General features: G+C 37.8%; 1 protein-coding gene across 1 annotated transcript in view; it reads left to right on the top strand.

Moving 5' to 3' along the window:
- The first annotated feature begins 926 nt into the window (after nt 1-926).
- Nucleotides 927-25,591, top strand: part of LOC117322131 (multiple epidermal growth factor-like domains protein 8) — a 74,293-nt gene continuing 49,628 nt past the window's right edge. The window contains exons 1-6 of the mRNA XM_033876897.1: nt 927-1,337; nt 14,487-14,650; nt 15,715-16,882; nt 17,138-17,289; nt 24,784-24,927; nt 25,099-25,285. Coding sequence (XP_033732788.1) covers nt 1,130-1,337; nt 14,487-14,650; nt 15,715-16,882; nt 17,138-17,289; nt 24,784-24,927; nt 25,099-25,285 — 2,023 coding nt within the window. The 5' untranslated portion in view covers nt 927-1,129. The remainder of the gene's footprint in view (nt 1,338-14,486; nt 14,651-15,714; nt 16,883-17,137; nt 17,290-24,783; nt 24,928-25,098; nt 25,286-25,591) is intronic.

Raw genomic sequence — 25,591 nt, forward strand, 5'->3', positions numbered from 1 at the left:
CTTATTCAGCTTGCATTCAATCTTAACTTTGTTCCGTTTTTAACTGCATATATCTGCATTTTGCATTTACCGCTACATTGACCAATCACATACTTCAACTTGACCAGTAACGCCACCTGTCGCGTCATTTCGGGGACAAAAAAATATTATACGGCTATGCCGAAAAAAGTCGACTCTGGCCCTACATATATGACATCTGAAAAAAGATTCAAGAAGACATTTTGTTTTGTTGTTGTTTTTACCTGTGTATACACGAAATTTGACAAAGAATTGGAAACGTTTGAGGTACTGTAGCTACATATCTACAAGTTTGCGGATAAATATGCAAATTCAAGATGGCCACCTTTCACGGCCATCTTGGTTTTCGATCAACCTCCATATTTTAATATAACACGCGTAATGAGACAACAAAGAGAGCGTACAGGTCTATGGAATCTCGATTTGTTTTTCGGTTATCAATCCCAACATGCATGTACAGTAGGCCTACATACGAGTTGTAATTTGACTTAATTATTCTTATATACACATATACATAGGCTTGCCCTGACTAGAATCATGACAATTGGCAACAGATAATTTGATTAATCCACCATCTGATACGGAAGGAAGTCCCCCACATGCATGCGCATCCTTCTAGGCTATACTGAGGGCCTAACGTGCAACATCCGCAACCCTACAGAAACATCGGGGCCCTGTGCACTAAAAGTACTTTGGTAATTGGTCATATCATTATTTATGAACCATTATCAATCTTTATATATTACTTCTCATATGATACCATAAACACAACATACATTATGTAACGGACATGCACAATTTATCATCTTTGTTTTAATATTTTACGAAATAAACATTATGGGAATATTGACCAATGAGAATGGAGCTTTCCAGACCGACCGAATCTACTCTTAGACCATTAACAATAGGCTACCATCTGATCGGAGATTGGAAAATGTCGATACATTTTGACAGATGCAGACAAAATGTGACGGGAGTCATTTAAGCAATAACTAAGCATGTCGAGCTGGGGACGAGATCGCACTCAGGATATCGATACGGTGGAGAGGGCACCGCATGTCCTCGTTGTAGACACCCGTGGTTGAATGGGTCAGAAATGTAATTTTGGAGGATGGGGAACGACAGAGGAATATGGACTTTTCTAATTCTTATCACCTTATTTGTTGTGATCCGCTGCTCGTGGCCGACAACCTCGTGGCCCCTGTCTTCATGCAAGGGTAAACGTACTATTTACACAGCCCTTAATGGCACGGTGGCGAGCGGGGTCGGGGCCGAGGGGACGTACACCAATTTTTCCCGATGCGAGTGGCTCATTGATGGTAAGAACTGATTACTGCTGTACAAATATATATATATAGTTGGGCAAGGGATGGATGCATGGTTTACATGCAGTCACTGCATAATCGCCTTTTTGTGCTGTTATATGTATTAAAAGGTTCACATTCATAAGGAAATTGCAAGTTTAACCTAGAATTTAGTAACAAATTAGGTCATATATAGTTGCAGATCCTGTGCTGAACTACTTAGTGTAAAATGCAAAGCACCAGTTCCAGTTCAGTAAAGATGTAATTTTAAGCTGTTTACATGTCTGTTTAAGTAAAATTAGTGTCAACCTCTGAAACCTCAAACGATGAAAAGATCTCGCTCATTCTAAATCCCAAAAGAGGGTAATTTTAACTAAATGAAAAATGTATGCAGCTTTTTTGTCCATGATAGGGATTGATGTTCCATGTGAAAATCCATTGGTGAGGTGTCAACTACCTCAGGTTATCAATTTAAGTATATTTGATATAAAGATTTGAAGGTTTAAATTGAAAGAATAAAAACAAAAACAGGTGATCATGATGTAGGCCTAATTGATTTCTTTAAAAAGAATGAAGGAATCATATAGATGGAAGCTGTACTGATGAGTGAATCATAAAAAAATATATAGCAATTTGACTTTTGCAACCAATATACAAAAGAACCTGCTTATGTAGAGTAACTGGACTGGGCTGAACACCAGTGGCCATGCATGCAACTCGAATGGTTAGTGCGCACAACCAAATACCCATGGAGGTGGTGTAGGGTCTTTGGTGTGTCTTCGAGGTCCAAGACTTTGTTGAAGGAGAAAGGAATGTAGCGGCCGGACCTTGACTGGGCTGAATGCCGGTGGCCAGGTGGCTCAAATGGTTAGAGTTTCAATCTAGAGGTCGGAGGTCCCAGGTCGGAATACCCGTTCTGGTCGTTGCATTATTTCTGTCCTGTTACTTTTAGTACTTGCTTGTTTTGTTTAATGTCTTATTAATAGCCAGGGTCATTGCCAGGTTTTGGAGGTGGAGGAAAGCCGGCGTACCCAGAGGAAAACCACCGGCCTAGTACCTGGCAATTCAACTGCCCCACGTAGGTTTCAACTGCCCCATCATGGCCATGTAGGATTCGACCTTGTAACCCAGAGGTGGAGGGCTAGCTAGTGATAAAGTCAGTGTCGGGGCACCTTAACCACTTGGTCATCGCGGCCCCTTGACATTGGTGCCCAACTATATAACCACAGTGGTGGTATATATGGTCTTGTGTGTCTTCAGGGTTGAAGACTTTTATGACAGAGGGAAGAACCGCTGAATCGCCCACCCTGTCATATTATACCTACAACGACGTACCAGCAGTCCCACTGCTAAAATGCTGAGGTTTAAGTAGGAGTATATGTGCTAATGTCTTGACCCTGGGACAGAACCCAAAGCCTTACTCACAGGGTCAAATTCTCAACTAAAGGCAAAACGTGAGGCAGTGTTAAGGGAGACAATAATAAGAATGTTGTTGAGTAATTATAAGAAGAGAAAAGTTAAAATACCAAGTTTAGTCACTTGTTACAATCATGCAATAGGGGCAGCCGGTAACATTGGTAATCATTATCTGCATCAAGTACAAGCTACAGCACCTCTGGTTTGGTTGTTTTGTTTCACCCAATATATATTTCACTTGTACATTTTAAGCTATGTGTTAAAAACAAATGTGAAGTAAGCAAATGTGATATGATGATTGCATCATGAACATACATGTATTCCAAGTTCCAACTTGCAGGTTTGATTTTGTGCTCTAGATCTAGCTCGATCTATACCCATTGAAGTTCTGGGCGTGTGCTACCAACACAGAGTTGACCTCCAATAAGGGCTATTAGAAGTTATTTAAGTAGTACCAGACATTTTCTTATATCACATGAACATACACATCTATTCACTGTCTAACATGAATGTATAATGTACTAAAAATAAAATATTACTGATGTTAAAAAATGTACCTGTTGTATAATGTAGTAAAATAAAGTACATGTATTACTGATGGTCAAAAGCACAAAAACGTACCTGTTGAACTTGAATTAACCTACATGAAAGTTTCAGGGTACATTTTCCCCATGTTGTTTTTCATTGTTATTTCATTCTTATATATATATACATGTATATATATTATAAAGAATCTTCATTGTTTTGGTGATGGGATTGTTGACAGCTTCATTGTTCTGTTCGAACCCAGAGTAATATATGATGCTTTTCACTTCCTGTTTACTAGTGCTAGCATTGTTTTTCATTTCCTATACTGGGTACTCTATGTGAATCATTACACATTTTGTATATATCCTAGCTAGCACATTCAGTAATGAAACGTTCTCTTACAGCATATACATGTACACATTTCTAGTAATTAAGTTACAATTGTATGCTACATATACAGGAGGAAATATATGTCCAAAATATGAGGCATTTCTTTTTAATTGACAACCAATGTTTTAAAAATATTGTCAGACTTTTAAGTTATAGAATCTTTCAATCATCTGAAGTTACCGTATATGACCTAATAACACTGGTAACCCTAAAACCTTGAATTTACTCGCGCGAGTTTGAATTTTTCAGTGAAAGTGAGCGTTTTCAACGTGGCATGAGTATTTTAAGTGTAATTGAGTATTCTCAGTGTGCCGTTTTTAAATTCAGTATGCCGTTTTTAAATTCAGAGTGCCGTGGATCGTTACGCATCAGCGCACTCGACAAGTAGTATAGGATTACCTGTACCGATCGATCGATGAAACGTCCAACACCGCGCGCGACCTCGTGTATCGTACGGTAGAAATACGTGTTCTTGCAAACGGGAAATATTACTGGAAGCAACATTTATTGCTCTCGGATTTGGACATTATTCTTTACCCCAGATCAATCGTTATCTATTGTCATTACGCCTGTAATTAATCACAACCCACCTATTCCGTTTACTTGCTCCGAGATCGACTGATATTGTCGTGATATTTGATGTACTTGTTTTCGGTAATACGGCGGTGGTGTTGTCAAAAAAATACCCATGTTATGATTTACCCCGTATAATGTGAAGTTTTCATATGAGAAAGTGTATTGAAGCAATAAACCGGTTACGTTTGACTACTGTACATCGTATTTTGTTATTTATTTATAATACTTGACCCGGGCGGGATCCATATGTAATCACTGTGTATTAACTGTGTCAATCTTCCTGTTTCAGATATCCATAACTGAGAAGTATCGCCGTTGCTGTTACGTGTTCAAGAAACCGTCAACACATGTGATGATTGATAAACATGTTTAATGATACAATTAAATTGTTATATCGCCAGTATATTGCATTTTGTTATTTATACTTACCCGGGACGTATCGGAGATGACGTACAGTAGCAAGTAAAGTATTCAACGTTTATATTAACTGTTTCAATCTTCTTTTTCAGGTATTCCATGACCCAGGTAGAATGACGTTGTTCATCATATTTTCAAGTGGGTTCGAGAATAGAAACGTACATCTCATTAATCAATAAAATAGTTATCAGCAGTATATCTATATGCAGTTATATTCATTAGCTTACCTGGAGCAGATCGACGATCCTATCCATTAACGGGTGTCTTCAGGTAAGATATATCCTATCACGACACACTGCGTTTAACAGCTATTAAAGCAAAACCCTTCCATTTGTTGTATATGTTATCAAACAATATATATACAAAGAAATAAGTGTCCAACTACTAACCCGGATATTTTGTATCCAATGTATTTAATCGTACCATGGAATTTGTAAGATGGGCGGTCGTGTCTCTTTGTCGACCTGTGTAAACCCCATGGGGACTTGTATTTAATTGTCAACGCAACACTTTTTATATAGAATATCAAGATTTGGTGTTGGCAAAAGGGATTCGGGACAACGTTTATCACAACTTTGAATTATTCGAATTTGACACAACAACCTGTTTTTAGGAAGTCGTTCCAAAGTACGAGCTTCAGTGTTGAAATAACCTTCCCAAATATAAGTACAAATAGAACAGTTACATACTTGATTTTCATTATACTCTCAAGCAGAAGAAAATTCAGACGTTTAAACATATTTCAAATATGAACCTCGAGTATTGATAGAATTTCGAACCCCCGCGCATCATGTTATGGAAGGCGGCCATTACAGAAACTATGTGTGGAATTTATGTCAATTTTCAGAGTCGCCAAAATTCACGTTCCCAACAACATTTGCCACTGAACATATCTCATATATTTCATTATATCCCCAAGCAGAAGAAAACTCATACGTTTTAAGAAATTTCAAATATGAACCTTGAGTATTGATAGAATTTCGAATCCCTGCTCATCATGTTATGGAAGGCGGCCATTACAGAAACTGTAATGTGTGGACGTAATTATCCAAATTATAGATACCGACTCGGTAATTGAGATATTGTTTTTATATATATAAACATTTGCAATAAATATATAATAGTTGTTTTTATTGCATAAATTCGAGTGCTGGATGTTTTTCGAGTGTTTTTGGTGGTCCTGAAAAGGGCCGTCATTATAGTGTAGCTATAGACGAATCAAAGCGACTGACTTCTATCTTCCTTCCATTGTTACTGCAGTATCCGCTGTTGGAGAAGGCAAATTCCATCTTATAGAGTCAGGTGTGTGCCATCCTTGCGCTGAACCGAGTCTGTGGAAGCAAGTTTGGTCCGTGCACCCAGATCATATCGTGGTGCATTTTCTTCAAAACTCAGTTAATGAGTGATAACCCGTTTGTTGTAGGTCCGATCATGACGTGGAAACATACTTGGTTAACTCTCTGGGCAATCAAAACGTCATAGATTCGAATGGTGGTTGTTTTGATTTCAGCCGATGTACTGTCCATTACATCATTCTCTCCGGCCTGGATGAAGACTGCCCGGTACTTGGACAGGTCTTTTGTCGGTGTGGGTGTGGTGCGAAAGTAATCAATGCTTTTGTTATATTATGTATATTCACATGTCTACGGATGAGCCGAAAGGCTTAAAGTAATAAAGAACTTAACTTTGGTGACATGTATTTTGATAATAACTTTGACATGTTTTTATAATATCGATATCCACGGCTATTAATTACTCAAGTAAACCAATACAGATTCGTCTGCATAATGTCTGTACAGAGAGACTGAAGTGTCATGTGATCTGTTTTATTCATGAAACCGATAATATTGTGCACAGGTGAGATACCCAGGTAAACTGGCCGATGCACAAATCATAGGCAAGTCAGGCATGACAACGACTAATTAATCAACGCCCCAGGACACCGCTAGGTCAGCAGGTCAACTGGACACTTCCCAGGTAAACAGGTATTTACGAAATTCACTGAGTTCGGTATACTGCCGCTAATTATATTCTAATTAATGCCCCGGGGATGAGGTCTTCGGTGAAAAGCTTGTGCCTGACGGGGTCAGTTAACTTTTGGTGTGTCGACCCACTTTTCGTGAGGTAGCCTACACACATGTTGTGCACATGTTTCAGTAGCAGCACTGCTGTAATGCTACGAGATCAATTCTTCTGACGATCAGGCTTATAGATATATGACCAATTGACTGTTTTATTTAATATGTTCACTGACAAAACATCGTGTGCGCTGCTTTCAGATTTTAGAATTTCAGATTATAATAGACCATCGGTCTTTGTTTGATTGATTGATGCACAGGTTTAACGGAGTAACTGAAATGGTGGCCTGCAGTATAGACGACAGTGTGGACAGTAGCAACACAGACCAGTCTGAAGATTCAAATTCAACTTCATTTATTCTCTTTTCACATATGATCTGGATACGAGGTTTAGGGTTGATGAATTTGGTGAATATTGCTGACAAGAAGTTGGAATCCAACAATATCAATTTGAGCTATTTAAATAAAATAATGTGTCATTTTAAAATACAACAGTTCTGGATATTCTGGTTTGTGAGACGATACACACATACTGTAAACTTATGCATTATAATCTATGCAAAACCCGCTTTTAGTCATGAAGGTCACTTAATTCAGAAAGTTATATTTTATATAGATTCATCATGATCTACAATAGACTAGTATCTCTTCCGTATGAAAACCAGTGTTTGAGCCTACAACTTGCTTATAATCATACAGATCTTATCCCTTATGTTACATGTCATGGTCCCAGGGATTACCGACGATTAAATGCTTGAGAAAGATATAATTTATATACGATCGTTGAAAGTGAAATTATATAAAAGTGCTTAGCAACAATTATAATAGTATTGGTCGATACTTACAGGTACATATCACAGAGACTTATTAAAACCATAATTTTAGTTCCGTTTTTTTATGTGATAAAAAACATACAATTTAGTTCATCGTGACTAATCATAATTAATACTAAAATTATTAAACTCGCAATGGGTAAAGTGTATTTTTTTCTTTTATTTCGTTTTTTTTTTCCATTTATTTATCTTTCTTTTCTTTTAGTAATTGTGTAATTATCGTGAAGTGATTGAGATCCTTGTGTTTTACTTTCCATTCGTGTGTCGCAAGTCATGTCTTTTAAAACAGGAATTAGAAAAAATATACCAGCATGTTCGGAGAATTACGAATCCTCAAGTTTGGGTTGGTTAGTATACCGCTAAACAATTACCAGGTGAGAAATTACGGTCCACAAGCTTATAACACCTGTCACTGCACCACAGGTGTCTGTGATTTCTGGCGTTCAGGTTCTAATCGGCACATGCCGATAATTACTTGTGAGTTCACACGTTAGGTTTCCATGCACTTCATAAAAGTTCCGAAGATATATTTTTGGAATTCAGTGAGTTTCGTTTTTCCTACAAGCAAAACAAATTCGTATCTCAAAGGTTTGCCTATAGAATAATTAACCAAATTTGGCTCATTCACATAACCACGATGTTGAAAATTTACTCTATGAATCCTGTCTGGGATTACTAATTTTTCATGAACAAGTGTTACAACGACCCGTTGAAATAGAAAATTATTCAATTTTTAATGTTAATGACCCGTAATCATAGAAAATTAGCAAGAGGATACACGTTGAATTTGGCCCGTTATAAAAGAAAATTAGTAAGATGTTACATGTTGTATACGGCTCGTTATAATAAACAAAATAGTAAGATGTTACATGTGATATATGGCCTGTTATAATAGAAAATTATATGTCCCTGGTTTCGGTAGCACTTTTATATGGGGATAACATATGTGTGAGTTTGTACTTATCCCGATTCATCTCATCTCAACACCTTTACCAAAAGTGGTATACAGAGAAAGAAAATACGATAACAATACAAACTATATAAAAAAAATAACAGCGTTCTTCCTTTGGATTTCCTTAGATATACAGCAATTATCATCATTAAGAGTTACTTTTCTCCGTTTCACTCCGAAAGTGCCAGTCTTCTTTCACACCTGTCCAGTCACCCATTGTTAATTACATGGACACATGTGGTTACTGTTTTCTTTGAGATTATCATTTTAAACAGTGAAGTGTATCCCCTAACCGAACTTCCCACTGCGCGAGTTCTTCTAGAAGACCTGTAAAATGCATGTACCATAACCTATATGTTACCAGAAACACGGACACAAACACACATCAGTGACGACTGACCGAGTTTGGCTGGGTGGACCCGGTCAGACGCTGGAGCGGTCACCTGTACCCTATACCGTAACCTGTATGTTACACGAGTAAACACACTTACCTTTGCAGAATATCACGCCCGTATGTCTGTAAGGCCATTGTAATACATTAATGTTATAAGCAGAGTTGTTAGTTTAATTGCAAAATATCCTCTGCAGAGTTATTAATTTAATTGCAAAATATCTTCGTCCTTGTTGTATATCTTGCAACAATACACGAATCATCGTTAATCATTTCTTAATTATTAGATACAACTAATAGCGTCAATAGCTTTTAATTATTGAACATATAGACAAAGATAGAGTCAGTGTAAACAATATCCTCTAATTTTTTCACATCTGGATGCTGTATTCACGGAAAGTTTTTATCTTTTTTTTTTAATTGCTATATGATTGATTTGAAAATTTATATTTTCATTTTATTAACATTGAGAAAGAGCAATCGTTAGCGGCATGGTAACAATCACAATAGATACAAAGTACATTTGTTCATTTTGTATATAAAATCCAGCAGAAGATTTAGGCAGTGAAATGGTATACATCGTCCATATTTTCAAACTATCGCGCAATAGAATAAATTATTGATGCAACAAGAGTTATATTCATTGTACTTGATATATTTTCTGAAACGTTATCGTTCCTCAGTAAAGGTACAGTCCATATCCTGTTCAGTCTTGAAGCGATATTTGTTGTATTTTGTCTTGTCTGTATGAAAGAATAAAAGTTTACACTAAATGAAAGGTGGAAAATGCATAAAAAAAGAAAATTACACTTCTGGCACGGTGCTAGTAAATGTATATGTATGTTTCATAGAAGCTCGTACCCTAAATTGGCGGAATCGTACCTAAATTTGGCGGACTCGTACCGAGAGAAATAGGCGAAGTCGTACCCATCTTACAAAAATTATTCAAATGAAATTGACGTCCTTTTAATGAAAAATTGTATAGAATTAAATACTATATCGGTGTCCAGTTACTTTTACACGCCAAGGAATTCGTTCATTAATATGTGGGTTTTTTTCTGCAACATACAAATTGTACTTATATCTAACATCGTGCAACATTTTATTGCAATCGGACGATTGTATATCGATGTATTTTGATACTGAATCCAGCCTTGGAGATCACTTCACTGTCCGTGGGATATGTTAATTACAGAATTTCAAATCTGAAACCTGAAAAAAAAATACTTACAAACACTCATTATTCATCATAACCATGAATACATACATACAATTTCTAAGTGATCAATTAATGCATTAAAATTGAATGTAACAATCATTGAGACAAGTGATCATCTGACATGACAGATCATCTATCCGTGACTCCGCCCACCTGCGGTGTTGTCTAATTGGATTAGTTTATATAACTTTGGCGCCTGTCTACCTGTCAACTAACCCGCGTCTCCGCCTACTTGTGTTCATTGGAAGACGGTGACAGGTGACGAAATCTGTCAATAGGCGGAGTCACGTAACTAGCAAATTAAGTGTCGTGCTGTTTGTCCCACATCATCAGTTTGCTTATTTCTATTCTAATATAAAATATCCTGTTGCTATCAGAAACATAAAAAATAAAGTAAATTTAATACCAAATGTTATATTCTCCATCTTGTACTGCTGCAACAACACGTGTACAAAAATGACCGTTTGTTGCCCGAGTGAAACTACGTAATACGTACGATTTGCTTTTTGAAATATTAGTTCTATAGATTTGAGTTGTGCATTTTCATTTTCATTTTTTTTTTTTTTTTGCATTTCGTGAAAAGAAGTCGGCCCTGAAAAGGGCCGTTTTGAGAGGTATTGGTCGTTTACTGTCGGAACAATGCGGTAGGGTAGAGTTTATCTAGATCCCAAGAAGATGGTTCTAATCACACTGGTATCAGTTCAATAAGGTCGGATACAAAATAAAATCAGCGGCCTTTTTATGTTAGATATCAGGAACTTAAGATTTTTAATTGCTCTGTCCGTGGTTACACAAATGTAGGAGTATGGTATCACGGTCCCTGCATTTACAAACGACACGAATTATCACCATTTATTTCAGTAAATATTAATCGACCTTTTTTTTATTATTTAATACGGATCTCGTGTCATGACACATAATTAGTTTACAGGCTCTTACTTTGAAATACTGCAATACAATTTGACAGGCTATATTTTTATCGGACATAAAAGGGTCTAAGAAATAATTAATATATCAAACTAGTTTTAAAGTTGTGAATTCGTCATTTTTAACGCGCGGACCCCTTGTACATTTTTTTTCTACAAAAAAAAAACAAAACAACGTGCACACATGGGATTACTGATAGCAAATATATTGTTTGATAACATATACAACAAATGAAAGGGTTTTGCTTTAATAGCTGTTAAACGCAGTGTGTCGTGATAGGATATATCTTACCTGAAGACACCCGTTAATGGATAGGATCGTCGATCTGCTCCAGGTAAGCTAATGAATATAACTGCATATAGATATACTGCTGATGACTATTTTATTGATAAATGAGATGTAGGTTTCTATCCTCGAACCCACTTGAAAATATGATGAACAACGTCATTCTACCTGGGTCATGGAATACCTGAAAAAGAAGATTGAAACAGTTAATATAAACGTTGAATACTTTACTTGCTACTGTACGTCATCTCCGATACGTCCCGGGGTAAGTATAAATAAAAAAATGCAATATACTGGCGATATACCAATTTAATTGTATCATTAAACATGTTTATCAATCATCACATGTGTTGACGGTTTCTTGAACAGGTAATACAGCAACGGCGATACTTCTCAGTTATGGATATCTGAAACAGGAAGATTGACACAGTTAATACACAGTGATTACATATGGATCCCGCCCGGGTCAAGTATTATAAATAAATAACAAAATACGATGTACAGTAGTCAACGTAACCGGTTTATTGCTTCAATACACTTTCTCATATGAACACTTCACATTATACGGGGTAAATCATAACATGGGTATTTTTTTGACAACACCACCGCCGTATTACCGAAAACAAGTACGTCAAATATCACGACAATATCAGTCGATCTCGGAGCAAGTAAACGGAATAGGTGGGTTGTGATTAATTACAGGCGTAATGACAATAGATAACGATTGATCTGGGGTAAAGAATAATGTCCAAATCCGAGAGCAATAAATGTTGCTTCCAGTAATATTTCCCGTTTGCAAGAACACGTATTTCTACCGTACGATACACGAGGTCGCGCGCGGTGTTGGACGTTTCATCGATCGATCGGTACAGGTAATCCTATACTACTTGTCGAGTGCGCTGATGCGTAACGATCCACGGCACTCTGAATTTAAAAACGGCATACTGAATTTAAAAACGGCACACTGAGAATACTCAATTACACTTAAAATACTCACGCCACGTTGAAAACGCTCACTTTCACTGAAAAATTCAAACTCGCGCGAGTAAATTCAAGGTTTTAGGGTTACCAGTGTAAGGACGTCTGCCCTAATAAGGACGCCTGCCCTAATAAGGTCGCCCCTACATTTTTTCCCAAGAAAAAAAATCTTTGAGTGTCAAAATGGTGTTCAAAAGTAATAACCCATATGAAATGGTTTGCTGCTTTAAATTGCAACTTTATGTGTTCAAAATTCTACACCCAATTAAGTTACTGGAACAGAAGTTTTCGCCACATTTTGACTATTCAGTGATACAGTACAAAGTGTGCTGGAAACTAATGCTAAACACACATACAAATTACTTATCTATAACTACAATATTTATTTGAAGATCAAGTTAAGGATTTGATTCATGTTGTCAACTAAATGTTTTTAAGAACAGAAAGCTAGTAATTAAAAGATCGTGTAAATCGATTATTAGGTAAAAAAAAAACGATGTCTGAAATGATCTGGGAAATCACCTGTGTCTATAAATAGAACACAAAAGAGTTCCATTTGAACATAAATGGTGGAACACACGTTCTCTGTTCTAAAAAAACAGCTAGCATGGTTTACAAGTTTACAGGAGTATTCAAGTGATGTTTAAGCTTAATTTATGATAATGAATAGATATCTTCATCTGGAATATTTTTATGACTGAATATTTTACCGTTTCCACAGCCTTCGGTATTCTGCTATAAGGTTTAGTCTTTTTCATAAAACTTCAGAATAACAAACTTAATAAGGGCGTCCCCAGTGTCAATTACCCGCGGTCCTGCACTCTGTGCCCTTATTAGGTCATAATATAAGATAATTGTCACAATTTCAACTGGTTGGATTTTGTCTGGTTTTGCATGTCCTTTCAACAGCTAATTATGGTCATTTGTATAGTGTGTATGTGTTTACGAGGCTTGAGTTTGTCTCCTTGTGATAGCACGAAACTGATGCCAACTTTGTAGTGCGACCTCACTGATCCAACAACCTGTGAGGAGATTCTTTATTGTACGTCCATGCAATCTGAGTATTTAGATTTCTTATATCCTCTATTGACATCCTTTCAAGGTCAAAGTAGTAAAATGTGTTGAAATTATGAATAGTATCACAAGCAGGCCCATGATATTGGGCTAGTGATTTAGATCTTGATATCAACATGATCTTCTTAACTTTAATGTTGCAGTATAGCTGGTTAGAGATTACAAGCCCATAGGGCCTCTTTTTTTGTATCTATTCCCATTTAATGGCACAATATTGCAATAATGTTGCCATATTAAATGTATTATTGGAAAACCCTTGTATATCACAATATTGTAGAAGTAATTGTAAAACTATATATCAGTGAGATAAAAGTACAAACCTTTCAGGATAGGCTTGTGCATGTGGGCAATAACTTTAATTTGGATCTGTTAAAGATATCTTTATGAAACTAATTATAAGACTTATTTTTATCACCTGAAGGCATTGCATAAACCACTGAAATAGGTCACTAGTGACCTTGAACCTTTACATCAAGGTCAGGGTCAATTAAATTTTAAAAAAATTCTAAAATTGTTTTTATTTTTTTGATCAAGCTCTATTGATTGCCAACATTTCAAATATAATCTGTTATGAAACTGAAAACTATCTTTCTGTCATTTTGTTTGACTGTCTTTCCAACAGTAGGGTGTTGGAGATAATGCCATGCTTTTACTTGGGGCATTTTATTCTTTATTGATACAGGAAGTTGGACATGAAATGTCCATCCACGATCTATAATTTAAAGCTGTGTTGTATTTTATTTGTTTTCCTAGTCTGGCAGTATATACTGTATGATGTAAGACAAATGTATTTTTTGAGAATTACTTGTCCTTCAGTGAATGGATTCTCAAATGGATATAACATTTATATTTATGCACAGTAGTGCCTGTGGGAATGATGAAATAAATGCTTTGATTTTATATTAAAGAATGTTTTTATTGTGTCAACATGCAAAGGCGTTTTACAGCTTTTGTCAACACTTTAATGTACTATTTCACCAAAGTGTATACATGTATATACACTTGATCAAGGGCCCAGATTATTGGGGGGAAAAAAGTGTGAAGAGAAATTCGGAGGTGCTTGTGTAATTACATTGAAAATGATGTTTTGTTGTTTTTAGCAGGAGGTACCAACAAGTCTATCCTGTTGGAGTTCAGAAAGATGGATACAGAGTGTTCCTATGACTTCCTGTTCATTTTTGATGGCCAGTCTTACAACAGTAAACTGCTAGCCAGTGTGAGTGGCAACACCCCTCCAGAACCTATAGTGGCACGGACCGGCTTTGTAAGTACACCCAAATTTGGTGTTCAAAAACGAAAAGTATGCAATTTTTATTGTCATATTTTATTTCCATTATATGTTTGAAAATAAGGCAGTGCCATTTTGAATAGACTGCTCATGATCAATGTAATTTCAGCTTTTTCTACTCTGTTTCCTAGTAAGTAACTTTTATACTAAAAAAGACCACTAATTCAATGAATTTAAAGATACAGGACAACAAACACTTGTTTTACACTTGCTTTTTGTGAGATTGGTTGGTTAAGTTATATGTCATCACCATTGTGTAGATATAAGTATCTTATATCATAAATAGATATACAGTGAAACCTGACTTTACCAGCCACTGACTTACATGTTCTAATGTCATTACCGACACTGGTTTTACCGTCACACTGTCATATCTGACACGTTGACTCGGTCCCACAGTGTGTCGGAAAAGTTGGTCTCCGCAATGGCAGTGAAGTAGGTCACTGTTCAGATAAACCCTTGGACAAATTTAGCTCATAAACACCATAGCAGCACAATGAGCTCTGTATATGCACCTGATTACATTTTGGTGGTTATTGGTCAAGGTCAAAGGTTTCACTTGCAATTGACTGCTATTGAAGTAAAAAGCTTGTGTATATGCACAAGATATCTCATGAATTCCATGGTGGATTTATAAAACATCATAACGTTAAGTTCTACCCCTGATTAGATTTTGATGATCATTACATAGGTTAAGGTCAGAAGTCAAAGGTCAAACTTGCCCACTGGAGTCCCTGCACACTTTGCTTTAATTTCTGTTATTTCACTAGGTTAAGGTCAGAAGTCAAAGGTCAAACTTGCCCACTGGAGTCCCTGCACACTTTGCTTTAATTTCTATTATTTCACTAGGTTAAGGTCAGAAGTCAAAGGTCAAACTTGCCCACTGGAGTCCCTGCACACTTTAATATCTGTTATTTCACTAGGTTAAGGTCAGAAGTCAAAGGTCAAACTTGCCCAATGGAGTCCCTGCACACTTTGTTTTAATTTCTGTTATTTCATTTGCAGAAATATGATAAATAATACTATTTTGTGTTTTATAGATGCTGATCTATCTGTTCACGGATAGGAACTACAACCTGGAAGGTTTCCGTGCCGACTACAAGGTGCAGGACTGTGCCTTCAACTGTCATGGCCGTGGAGCATGTGTAAACAATAAGTGTATATGTAACAGTTACTACACTGGTGTTGACTGTGAGCTCCGTATCTGTCCAAATTCTTGTGGGTTTGGTGACTGTAAGACAATCAACGGGGAGAAGATCTGTAAGTGTAATGGCGGGGTGATGGGGGAGGGATGTGATTTACCAATTCACGGACGTAATGGAACAGGCATGTGGTATAGACTGGCTCCCTCCACGGAGAGTTTCATCCCACGGACATCACACGCTGGTGTGTTTGTACGGGAGGAAGAGTGTCTATATATATATGGGGGTTATACATTAAACCAAGTCCTGGGGGATTTAGTAAGATTCTGTGTACGAAATAGTCAGTGGGAGAAAGTGGAACGTAATAATCAGACTGATTTTTGGCCGACAGCTCGTAAGGAGCACAGAATGGTGAAATATGGTGATGGGTTCTATGTGTTTGGTGGTATGCATTCAGATGGATCTCATTGTAATGAGTTACTGTTTTACAATCTAACATCACAGACATGGACGCAGAAGGCTGTTAACAGTTCAATACAACCTCATAAACTCACCGGACACTCTCTAACCTTAGTCAACAACTGGCTGTATGTAATAGGTGGGAAAATGGAGCACGGTTTATTCTCCTCGTCTATTTATAGATATGATATAAATGATACTGAGGATTCATGGGAAAAAGTGTACTTAAAAGGAGGGCGTCCAGTACAACAGCTACTTGTTGGGCACACGGCTGTTTATCATAAAGAGTCCCGCTCGATCATTGTCTTTGGTGGATATTCTGCCTTGCAGGCACGATTTGCAAAACTTTCCAGTCGCCTGTTCATGTTCAATGTAGAGACACTTTACTGGGGAGAGGTGGAGTATCCAGAGAAACAGCGTGTATATTCTTCCTCAAATATCCAGCGGGCTTATCATTCTGCCTCCATCATGGGCAACTACATGGTTATTTATGGAGGGAACGTTCACGTGCACAACTCCATAGAGACTTGTTATGATCACAAGATCCACCTGTACCATCTTGGCTGTCACCAGTGGATCAAACACCCAGGCGTACACTCTCACTCAGGTACAGATAAGACTACTGATTCTGTGTTTTATATATACATATCTATATTAATTGAAAATATAGAATTTGTGGATCAATAACGCTTGACTAAATAGTACTCACAATTTCTACTACTGATAAAAAATTGTGTCTGATTTCTGCTATTTGTCAATTCATGAAAATATGAATCTGCTGTCAATCTTTAAATAGATTTTAAAAATCCACTTCATTTTATTATTTAACATTAGATTTAGTGTTTCCTTTATTTCTTAACAGCGGCCTCCAATGGCGAGCCGAAGAAGGGACGGTTCGGTCATGTGGCAGTACCAGCCTACAACAACATTCTTCTAATAATTGGTGGCTACAGTGGCTATGTTCGTGGGGACCTTGTGGCCTACAAGTTCCAGGGTGTAGTGTCACCACCAGAGGTATGTTAAAGTGTGTTAGTCCCAGTGTCATAGTGTATATGTCCCAGTGTCAGATTGTGTAAGACAATAGTGTGTATGGTCCTAGTGTCGGAGTGTGTAATACATTAGTGTGTACAATCCCAGTGTCAGAGTGTGTAAGACATTAGTGTGTATGGCCCCAGTGTCAGAGTGTGTAAGACATTAGTGTGTACAATCCCAGTGTCAGAGTGTGTAAGACATTAGTGTGTATGGCCCCAGTGTCAGAGTGTGTAAGACATTAGTGTGTGGGCCCCAGTGTCAGTGTGTAAGACATTAGTGTGTACAATCCCAGTGTCAGAGTGTGTAAGACATTAGTGTGTACAATCCCAGTGTCAGAGTGTAAGACATTAGTGTGTACAACCCCAGTGTCAGAGTGTGTAAGACATTAGTGTGTGGGCCCCAGTGTCAGAGTGTGTAAGACATTAGTGTGTGGGCCCCAGTGTCAGAGTGTGTAAGACATTAGTGTGTACAATCCCAGTGTCAGAGTGTGTAAGACATTAGTGTGTACAATCCCAGTGTCAGAGAGTGTAAGACATTAGTGTGTATGGCCCCAGTGTCAGAGTGTGTAAGACATTAGTGTGTATGGCCCCAGTGTCAGAGTGTGAAAGACATTAGTGCGTATGGCCCCAGTGTCAGGGTGTGTAAGACATTAGTGTGTACAATCCCAGTGTCAGAGTGTGTAAGCCATTAGTGTGTACAACCCCAGTGTCAGTGTGTAAGACATTAGTGTGTACAACCCCAGTGTCAGAGTGTGTAAGACATTAGTGTGTACAATCCCAGTGTCAGTGTGTAAGACATTAGTGTGTATGGCCCCAGTGTCAGTGTGTAAGACATTAGTGTGTACAATCCCAGTGTCAGAGTGTGTAAGACATTAGTGTGTACAATCCCAGTGTCAGAGTGTGTAAGACATTAGTGTGTGCAATCCCTGTGTCAGAGTGTGTAAGACATTAGTGTGTACAATCCCAGTGTCAGAGTGTGTAATACATTAGTGTGTATGGCCCCAGTGTCAGAGTGTGTAAGACATTAGTGTGTATGGCCCCAGTGTCAGAGTGTGTAAGACATTAGTGTGTACAATCCCAGTGTCAGAGTGTGTAAGACATTAGTGTGTATGGCCTCAGTGTCAGAGTGTGTCAGACATTAGTGTGTATGGCCCTAGTGTTAGAGTGTGTAAGACATTAGTGTGTACACCCCCATGTTGGACCCTATATATATAAGACATTGGTGTGTACACCCCCATGTTGGACCCTATAGATATAAGACATTAGTGTGTACACCCCCATGTTGCACCCTATAGATATAAGACATTAGTGTGTACACCCCATGTTGGACCCTATAGATATAAGACATTAGTGTGTACACCCCCATGTTGAACCCTATAGATATAAGACATTAGTGTGTACACCCCCATGTTGGACCCTATAGATATAAGACATTAGTGTGTACACCCCCATGTTGGACCCTATATATATAAGTCATTAGTGTGTACACCCCCATGTTGGACCCTATAGATATAAGACATTAGTGTGTACACCCCCATGTTGGTCCCTATAGATGTAAGACATTAGTGTGTACACCCCCATGTTGGACCCTATATATATAAGACATTAGTGTGTACACCCCCATGTTGGACCCTATAGATGTAAGACATTAGTGTGTACACCCCCATGTTGGACCCTATATATATAAGACATTAGTGTGTACACCCCCATGTTGGACCCTATAGATATAAGACATTAGTGTGTACACCCCCATGCTGGACCCTATAGATATAAGACAGTGTGTACACCCCCATGTTGAACCCTATATAGATGTAAGACATTAGTGTGTACACCCCATGTTGGACCCTATATATATAAGACATTAGTGTGTACACCCCCATGTTGGACCCTATAGATGTAAGACATTAGTGTGTACACCCCATGTTGGACCCTATAGATATAAGACATTAGTGTGTACACCCCATGTTGTACCCTATAGATATAAGACATTAGTGTGTACACCCCATGTTGTACCCTATAGATGTAAGACAGTGTGTACACCCCCATGTTGTACCCTATAGATGTAAGACATTAGTGTGTACACCCCATGTTGGACCCTATAGATATAAGACATTAGTGTGTACACCCCATGTTGGACCCTATAGATGTAAGACATTAGTGTGTACACCCCATGTTGTACCCTATAGATATAAGACATTAGTGTGTACACCCCCATGTTGGACCTTATATATATAAGACATTAGTGTGTACACCCCCATGTTGGACCCTATAGATATAAGACATTAGTGTGTACACCCCATGTTGTACCCTATAGATATAAGACATTAGTGTGTACACCCCCATGTTGTACCCTATATATATAAGACATTAGTGTGTACACCCCCATGTTGGACCCTATAGATATAAGACATTGGTGTGTACACCCCCATGTTTGACCCTATAGATATAAGACATTAGTGTGTACAACCCCATGTTGGACCCTATAGATGTAAGACATTAGTGTGTACACCCCCATGTTGTACCCTATAGATATAAGACATTGGTGTGTACACCCCATGTTGGACCCTATAGATATCAGACATTAGTGTGTACACCCCATGTTGGACCCTATAGATGTAAGTCATTAGTGTGTACACCCCAATGTTGGACCCTATAGATATAAGACATTGGTGTGTACACCCCATGTTGGACCCTATAGATATCAGACATTAGTGTGTACACCCCATGTTGGACCCTATAGATGTAAGACATTAGTGTGTACACCCCCATGTTGTACCCTATAGATGTAAGTCATTAGTGTGTACACCCCCATGTTGGACCCTATAGATATAAGACATTAGTGTGTACACCCCATGTTGGACCCTATATATATACGACATTAGTGTGTACACCCCATGTTGTACCCTATAGATATAAGACATTAGTGTGTACACCCCCATGTTGGACCCTATAGATATAAGACATTAGTGTGTACACCCCATGTTGGACCCTATAGATGTAAGACATTAGTGTGTACACCCCCATGTTGGACCCTATAGATATAAGACATTAGTGTGTACACCCCCATGTTGGACCCGATAGATATAAGACATTAGTGTGTACACCCCCATGTTGGACCCTATAGATATAAGACATTAGTGTGTACACCCCCATGTTGTACCCTATATATATAAGACATTAGTGTGTACACCCCCATGTTGGACCCTATAGATATAAGACATTAGTGTGTACACCCCCATGTTGGACCCTATAGATATAAGACATTAGTGTGTACACCCCATGTTGGACCCTATAGATATAAGACATTAGTGTGTACACCCCCATGTTGTACCCTATAGATATAAGACATTAGTGTGTACACCCCCATGTTGGACCCTATAGATATAAGACATTGGTGTGTACACCCCCATGTTGGACCCTATAGATGTAAGACATTAGTGTGTACACCCCATGTTGGACCCTATAGATGTAAGACATTAGTGTGTACACCCCCATGTTGTACCCTATAGATATAAGACATTAGTGTGTACACCCCCATGCTGGACCCTATAGATATAAGACATTGGTGTGTACACCCCCATGTTGGACCCTATAGATATAAGACATTAGTGTGTACACCCCCATGTTGGACCCTATATATATAAGACATTAGTGTGTACACCCCCATGTTGGACCCTATATATATAAGACATTAGTGTGTACACCCCCATGTTGGACCCTATATATATAAGACATTAGTGTGTACACCCCCATGTTGGACCCTATATATATAAGACATTAGTGTGTACACCCCCATGTTGGACCCTATAGATATAAGACATTAGTGTGTACACCCCCATGTTGGACCCTATATATATAAGACATTAGTGTGTACACCCCCATGTTGGACCCTATAGATGTAAGACATTAGTGTGTACACCCCCATGTTGGACCCTATATATATAAGACATTAGTGTGTACACCCCCATGTTGGACCCTATAGATATAAGACATTAGTGTGTACACCTCCATGTTGGACCCTGGAGATATAAGACATTAGTGTGTACACCCCAATGTTGGACCCTTGCCATGGACGTATAAGACATTGTATAAGGCAGTGTGTCGGATGACGTCACAGTGTGGTTTGTGTTCGATGACACATCTGCAGCATTAATTGTTAGAGGAACTGACTGGCCTTGAGTAGTGCAGGGTATTGATTTTAAGGGTTTTTCGTTCCCTTTAGGTTTTGTGTACACTGGATGTGAGCATTACGTAAACAGTGTCATCCGAGTTGTAGCAGAGCTTATTTTGTTGATACGTAAACCTGGTTCTGTCTATAGTATCGATCAACATTAGAAATGTCTGTTAAATAATAGTAGAAAAAATGTTATAGGGATTATGCAGGGCCACATTGATTAATGCTCTGAATTGCTATAATGGAATGGTCTTCAGATCTAGATGGATTAATTAAATTCAATCACTCCCAGGACAAATTGTACATGGTAAATGTCTACAATGTGGAAAATATTTTTTGAAATATTGTCAACTGTGACCTAAAATGCAGAATTTGGTATATATATATACATGCAGTCCAACCCGGTTATGATGAATTTCTAGGGACCCCTCAAATGTTTTCGTACTATAAGGGTTTCGTATTATGTGGGGTCGTATTTCCAATGTGCCACACCATGTATGTACGCACAGCACATCTACACTTCTTACATGGTTGTATACACACGTTTCATGTTACACTTTTCTCACTGAAAATAAACAAAATCGGATGTTAATTTAATTATTTAATATAAAAAATATAATGTTTAAAACATTGTACATTGTAAGTGTGTGTTGTTCAGTCTTTGGTTATTTACAGTTGGCCTACCAATGCACAATGGGCCTACAACGGCGACATAATGTCATATCACGATCACGCTAATCAGGTTTTGCAGCTGCGAAATAATCACTGACCAGTGTTTGACTCTTTCCTAGCTGACCTTACTTACAAATATATCCAGGTATAAGAGATTTTTGAAAACACAATCTTGAACGTCATTTTGATTTTGAACGAATGATTTCAACTTGTCAAGGCATTCGCGGGCCTCGCGATCTGTAACACATTTGTTTCCGGGTCAGTACCATCATCATCGCTCTCGGGGAGCTCTATTCCTCAGTAATCTCGAGCTAATATCAAGGTATTCCTCAGCCAGGATAACTTAGGCAGGAGAAGTCGTAATTCTAATTACGGGATGTTGTCATCCGGGTCCTACCGTTGTATACACTTTCTATAGAGCGCGTGGGTCGGTCCGAGACAAAGGTCATGAAAACTTACCTGTGTCACACTTGGCTGACTTTGACACTTCAGTATTATGTGGGTTTAAAACAACACAAACAGTGGTCAAGAGACCCTGGCATGTCTGTGTATTACCCGGGTTTTCGTCGTAACCGATTCGTATTAAGTGGGTAAACAATATAAGCATATTGTGCACTGTTTGCAGGGGATTTGATTTTCATTCGTATAAAGCGAGCTTTTGTATTATCAGAGTTTGTATTAAGTGGGTTGGACTGTATATATATATTATATATATTGAACATGATACAGTCACGCTAGTATCCGCCTTAGGCCCACGTTTGCCGAAGGGTTCATTGTTGTTTCTCCAGTTACTAAAACATTATTCTTATTGTATTTTATTGTATTTCCAGTACTTCTTATATATATTATGTGATTGTATTTGTATTTTTTGTGTTTTGATAAAGGGGCGGATTGCCTCGAAAATTTAACAAGCCTCATTGTCCACACTGTTTGAATTACTTCTTTGCCCCATATATATATATATATATAGATAATAAATTGTTTTTATCCTTACGGACGAATTATAAAAGTAAAATTAAAAAAAACAACTCTCCGTTAGCGCTTTCGTCGCGTCATGGCGACTCTTCATATATATATATATATATATATTCATTATGGTATTTACTTGTGTGGTAATTATTATTGAGCTATAAGGTCAAAGCAACTTTGAATATCTCATGAGTACCGGTAGATTCATCAAGATTATATGAGTGTAAGATTGACAAAGGCCTGTAATGTGTAGAATAATTATACTTATTCTAATTTAATTATTTTGTCCTTGACCCTTGACCCACTTTTATGGTTCACATTTTATAGTGCATTATTGGAATTATTGATGTGAAGATAGTTTCATTAGATGCTGTTAAAATAATCAAAACATGATTGTGCACCACTCCTAGGGTTGGGACTAAATTTAAAGGGGAGGGTATGATTATAAAAATATTCTTCACATTAGGATTTTCTAGAATTGATTGCAAATTAAAACATCAAATTCCTATAGATGGAAGGTTTTAAAGTGTTTTGACTGGTTTTAGTTTGAAGTGAGAAGTGGAGGTTTTGATCCACATGGTGAAAAGTAGATCAGCAGAGTAGATGATGGTCAGTCTTAAGGTAGACACAGCAGCAGGTGTATGTTATGACTAGATTGAAATCAAAACCTGACACAGTTAATTAAGTTTCTGTAGGAGATATTGATTTGTACAGAGGTATTGATAGGGTTGGGACAGTTACTGATTATGAGAGACTAACAATGACAGCTAGGCCTAGGTTGTCCTGGAGAGTACAGACAGATTCAACATCACATGAATATTTCATGTGGTACTCTGTGGGGGTATCTCTGTTCATTGTCTATACTTACCTGTAGTACTTGGATACCTGTACTCTTCTATACTCAGAATTACCTACTCTCATAAATATTGCAAATATTCATTCAGTTCTTTCATGCCTGAATCTTTGCCTGTAAATCAAAATGAAGTGATCATGAGAAATGGAGATTTGGAGTAACATAACCCGATGGACTTCAAAGCAAAAGGCCCATTCTATATACACAAGTGATTTAATGGAATAGCAAAGATTTATGAGTACTGGAAGGATTTTTTTCAAACTTCATAATTTTGTAGATTCGCATTAGTCCTAATTAGTTGTGGATTGAAGGCTGATCCTAAAAACAAAATGGCTGACAGTTTCAGTTAGTATTGCTTTTTCTGATTCACAGAAAGCTTAAATTTACTTAATCTCTCTTAGATTTGATATGTAGGTTCTCCTTGTTTCCATCAAATCATTAAAACAAGAGAACAAAATCTTACTTGTAAACACCAACAGAGATCATTTAATGGTGGAGTCAAATCTATCTTGGATCTCATTTCTATGTGTCATGATTTGAGAAAACTCACAAATCAAGTATTCCCATATTTAGACATTGATATAATCGATGGTATCAATGAATCTTTGGAGTTCTACTCTGTGGGCTGCACTTGTTTGTAACATTTATCATAGTTACAGAGGTAGAGGTAGAGCAATGTCACTAGTACACAAATCTGGTGTCTAACGAAGGGAAGATTATCACTGAGGTCAATGCCCCCAGTACACAAATCTTGTCTGTAACCCTGTCTGACAATATTGCTTGATAATTTGACAATTAACATTCTACAGAATGAAGAAGACAAGGACCTGGACCATTGTGAGAACTATGCCGACCCCCAACATGAGCGCTGTCCGCAGGACCCGGAGTGTGCTTTCTGTACAGAAAAACGTGACACGCGCATGCCTGGCTGTGTCCATCGTACCAGGCTAGACGTGAGTTGAAACTTAAGTTGAGTCAAAACTAAACCTAAAAATTCCTCCTGTAGTAGGACTGAAGATACAGCTGTTAAATTTGATACATCACTGACATGCTTTATTCACTACTTCTCACAATAATGCATTATATGGCACCCAAAGTAACACATTTGGTGAATTGTTTTGTAGAAATGTGCCGATTCCAGGCATGTCAGGATGTACAACTGTTCAGGCCTGTGTAACGCGCTCCACACATGCCAATCCTGTCTAACCCATGGACATGTGGTTACGCTCACAAAGAAGTCACCCAAACACCGTTTCTACCAGCATGAGTGTGTGTGGTGTGTCCGCAACTCAACATGTTCACGAAAGTCAGGTAAATACAATTGTCATACATCACTTATTTTCAAGGAATACCTTACCAAGTAAACTGTTTTCAACAAATAAAAACTGGTTATTCTCTATCAGCTTCAAAATTGCTTACTATACGTATACTTGCATAAGAGGATCTTTTTCTCAATGTAGTACTCTTTGTATAGTGACGATAGGTGGGATAATGTAGAATAAGGAATATTTGAAATGTTCCATTAACAACAAGAAAATTAGGTTCTCATTTATCAAATTAATCACTATCAAACTGGTTAGAAATACTTGTCTTGTTTGGTCTCCTCCTTCATCAGAC

Source organism: Pecten maximus, chromosome 2 (assembly GCF_902652985.1).
Source record: "Pecten maximus chromosome 2, xPecMax1.1, whole genome shotgun sequence".
Taxonomy (NCBI): Eukaryota; Metazoa; Mollusca; class Bivalvia; order Pectinida; family Pectinidae; genus Pecten; species Pecten maximus.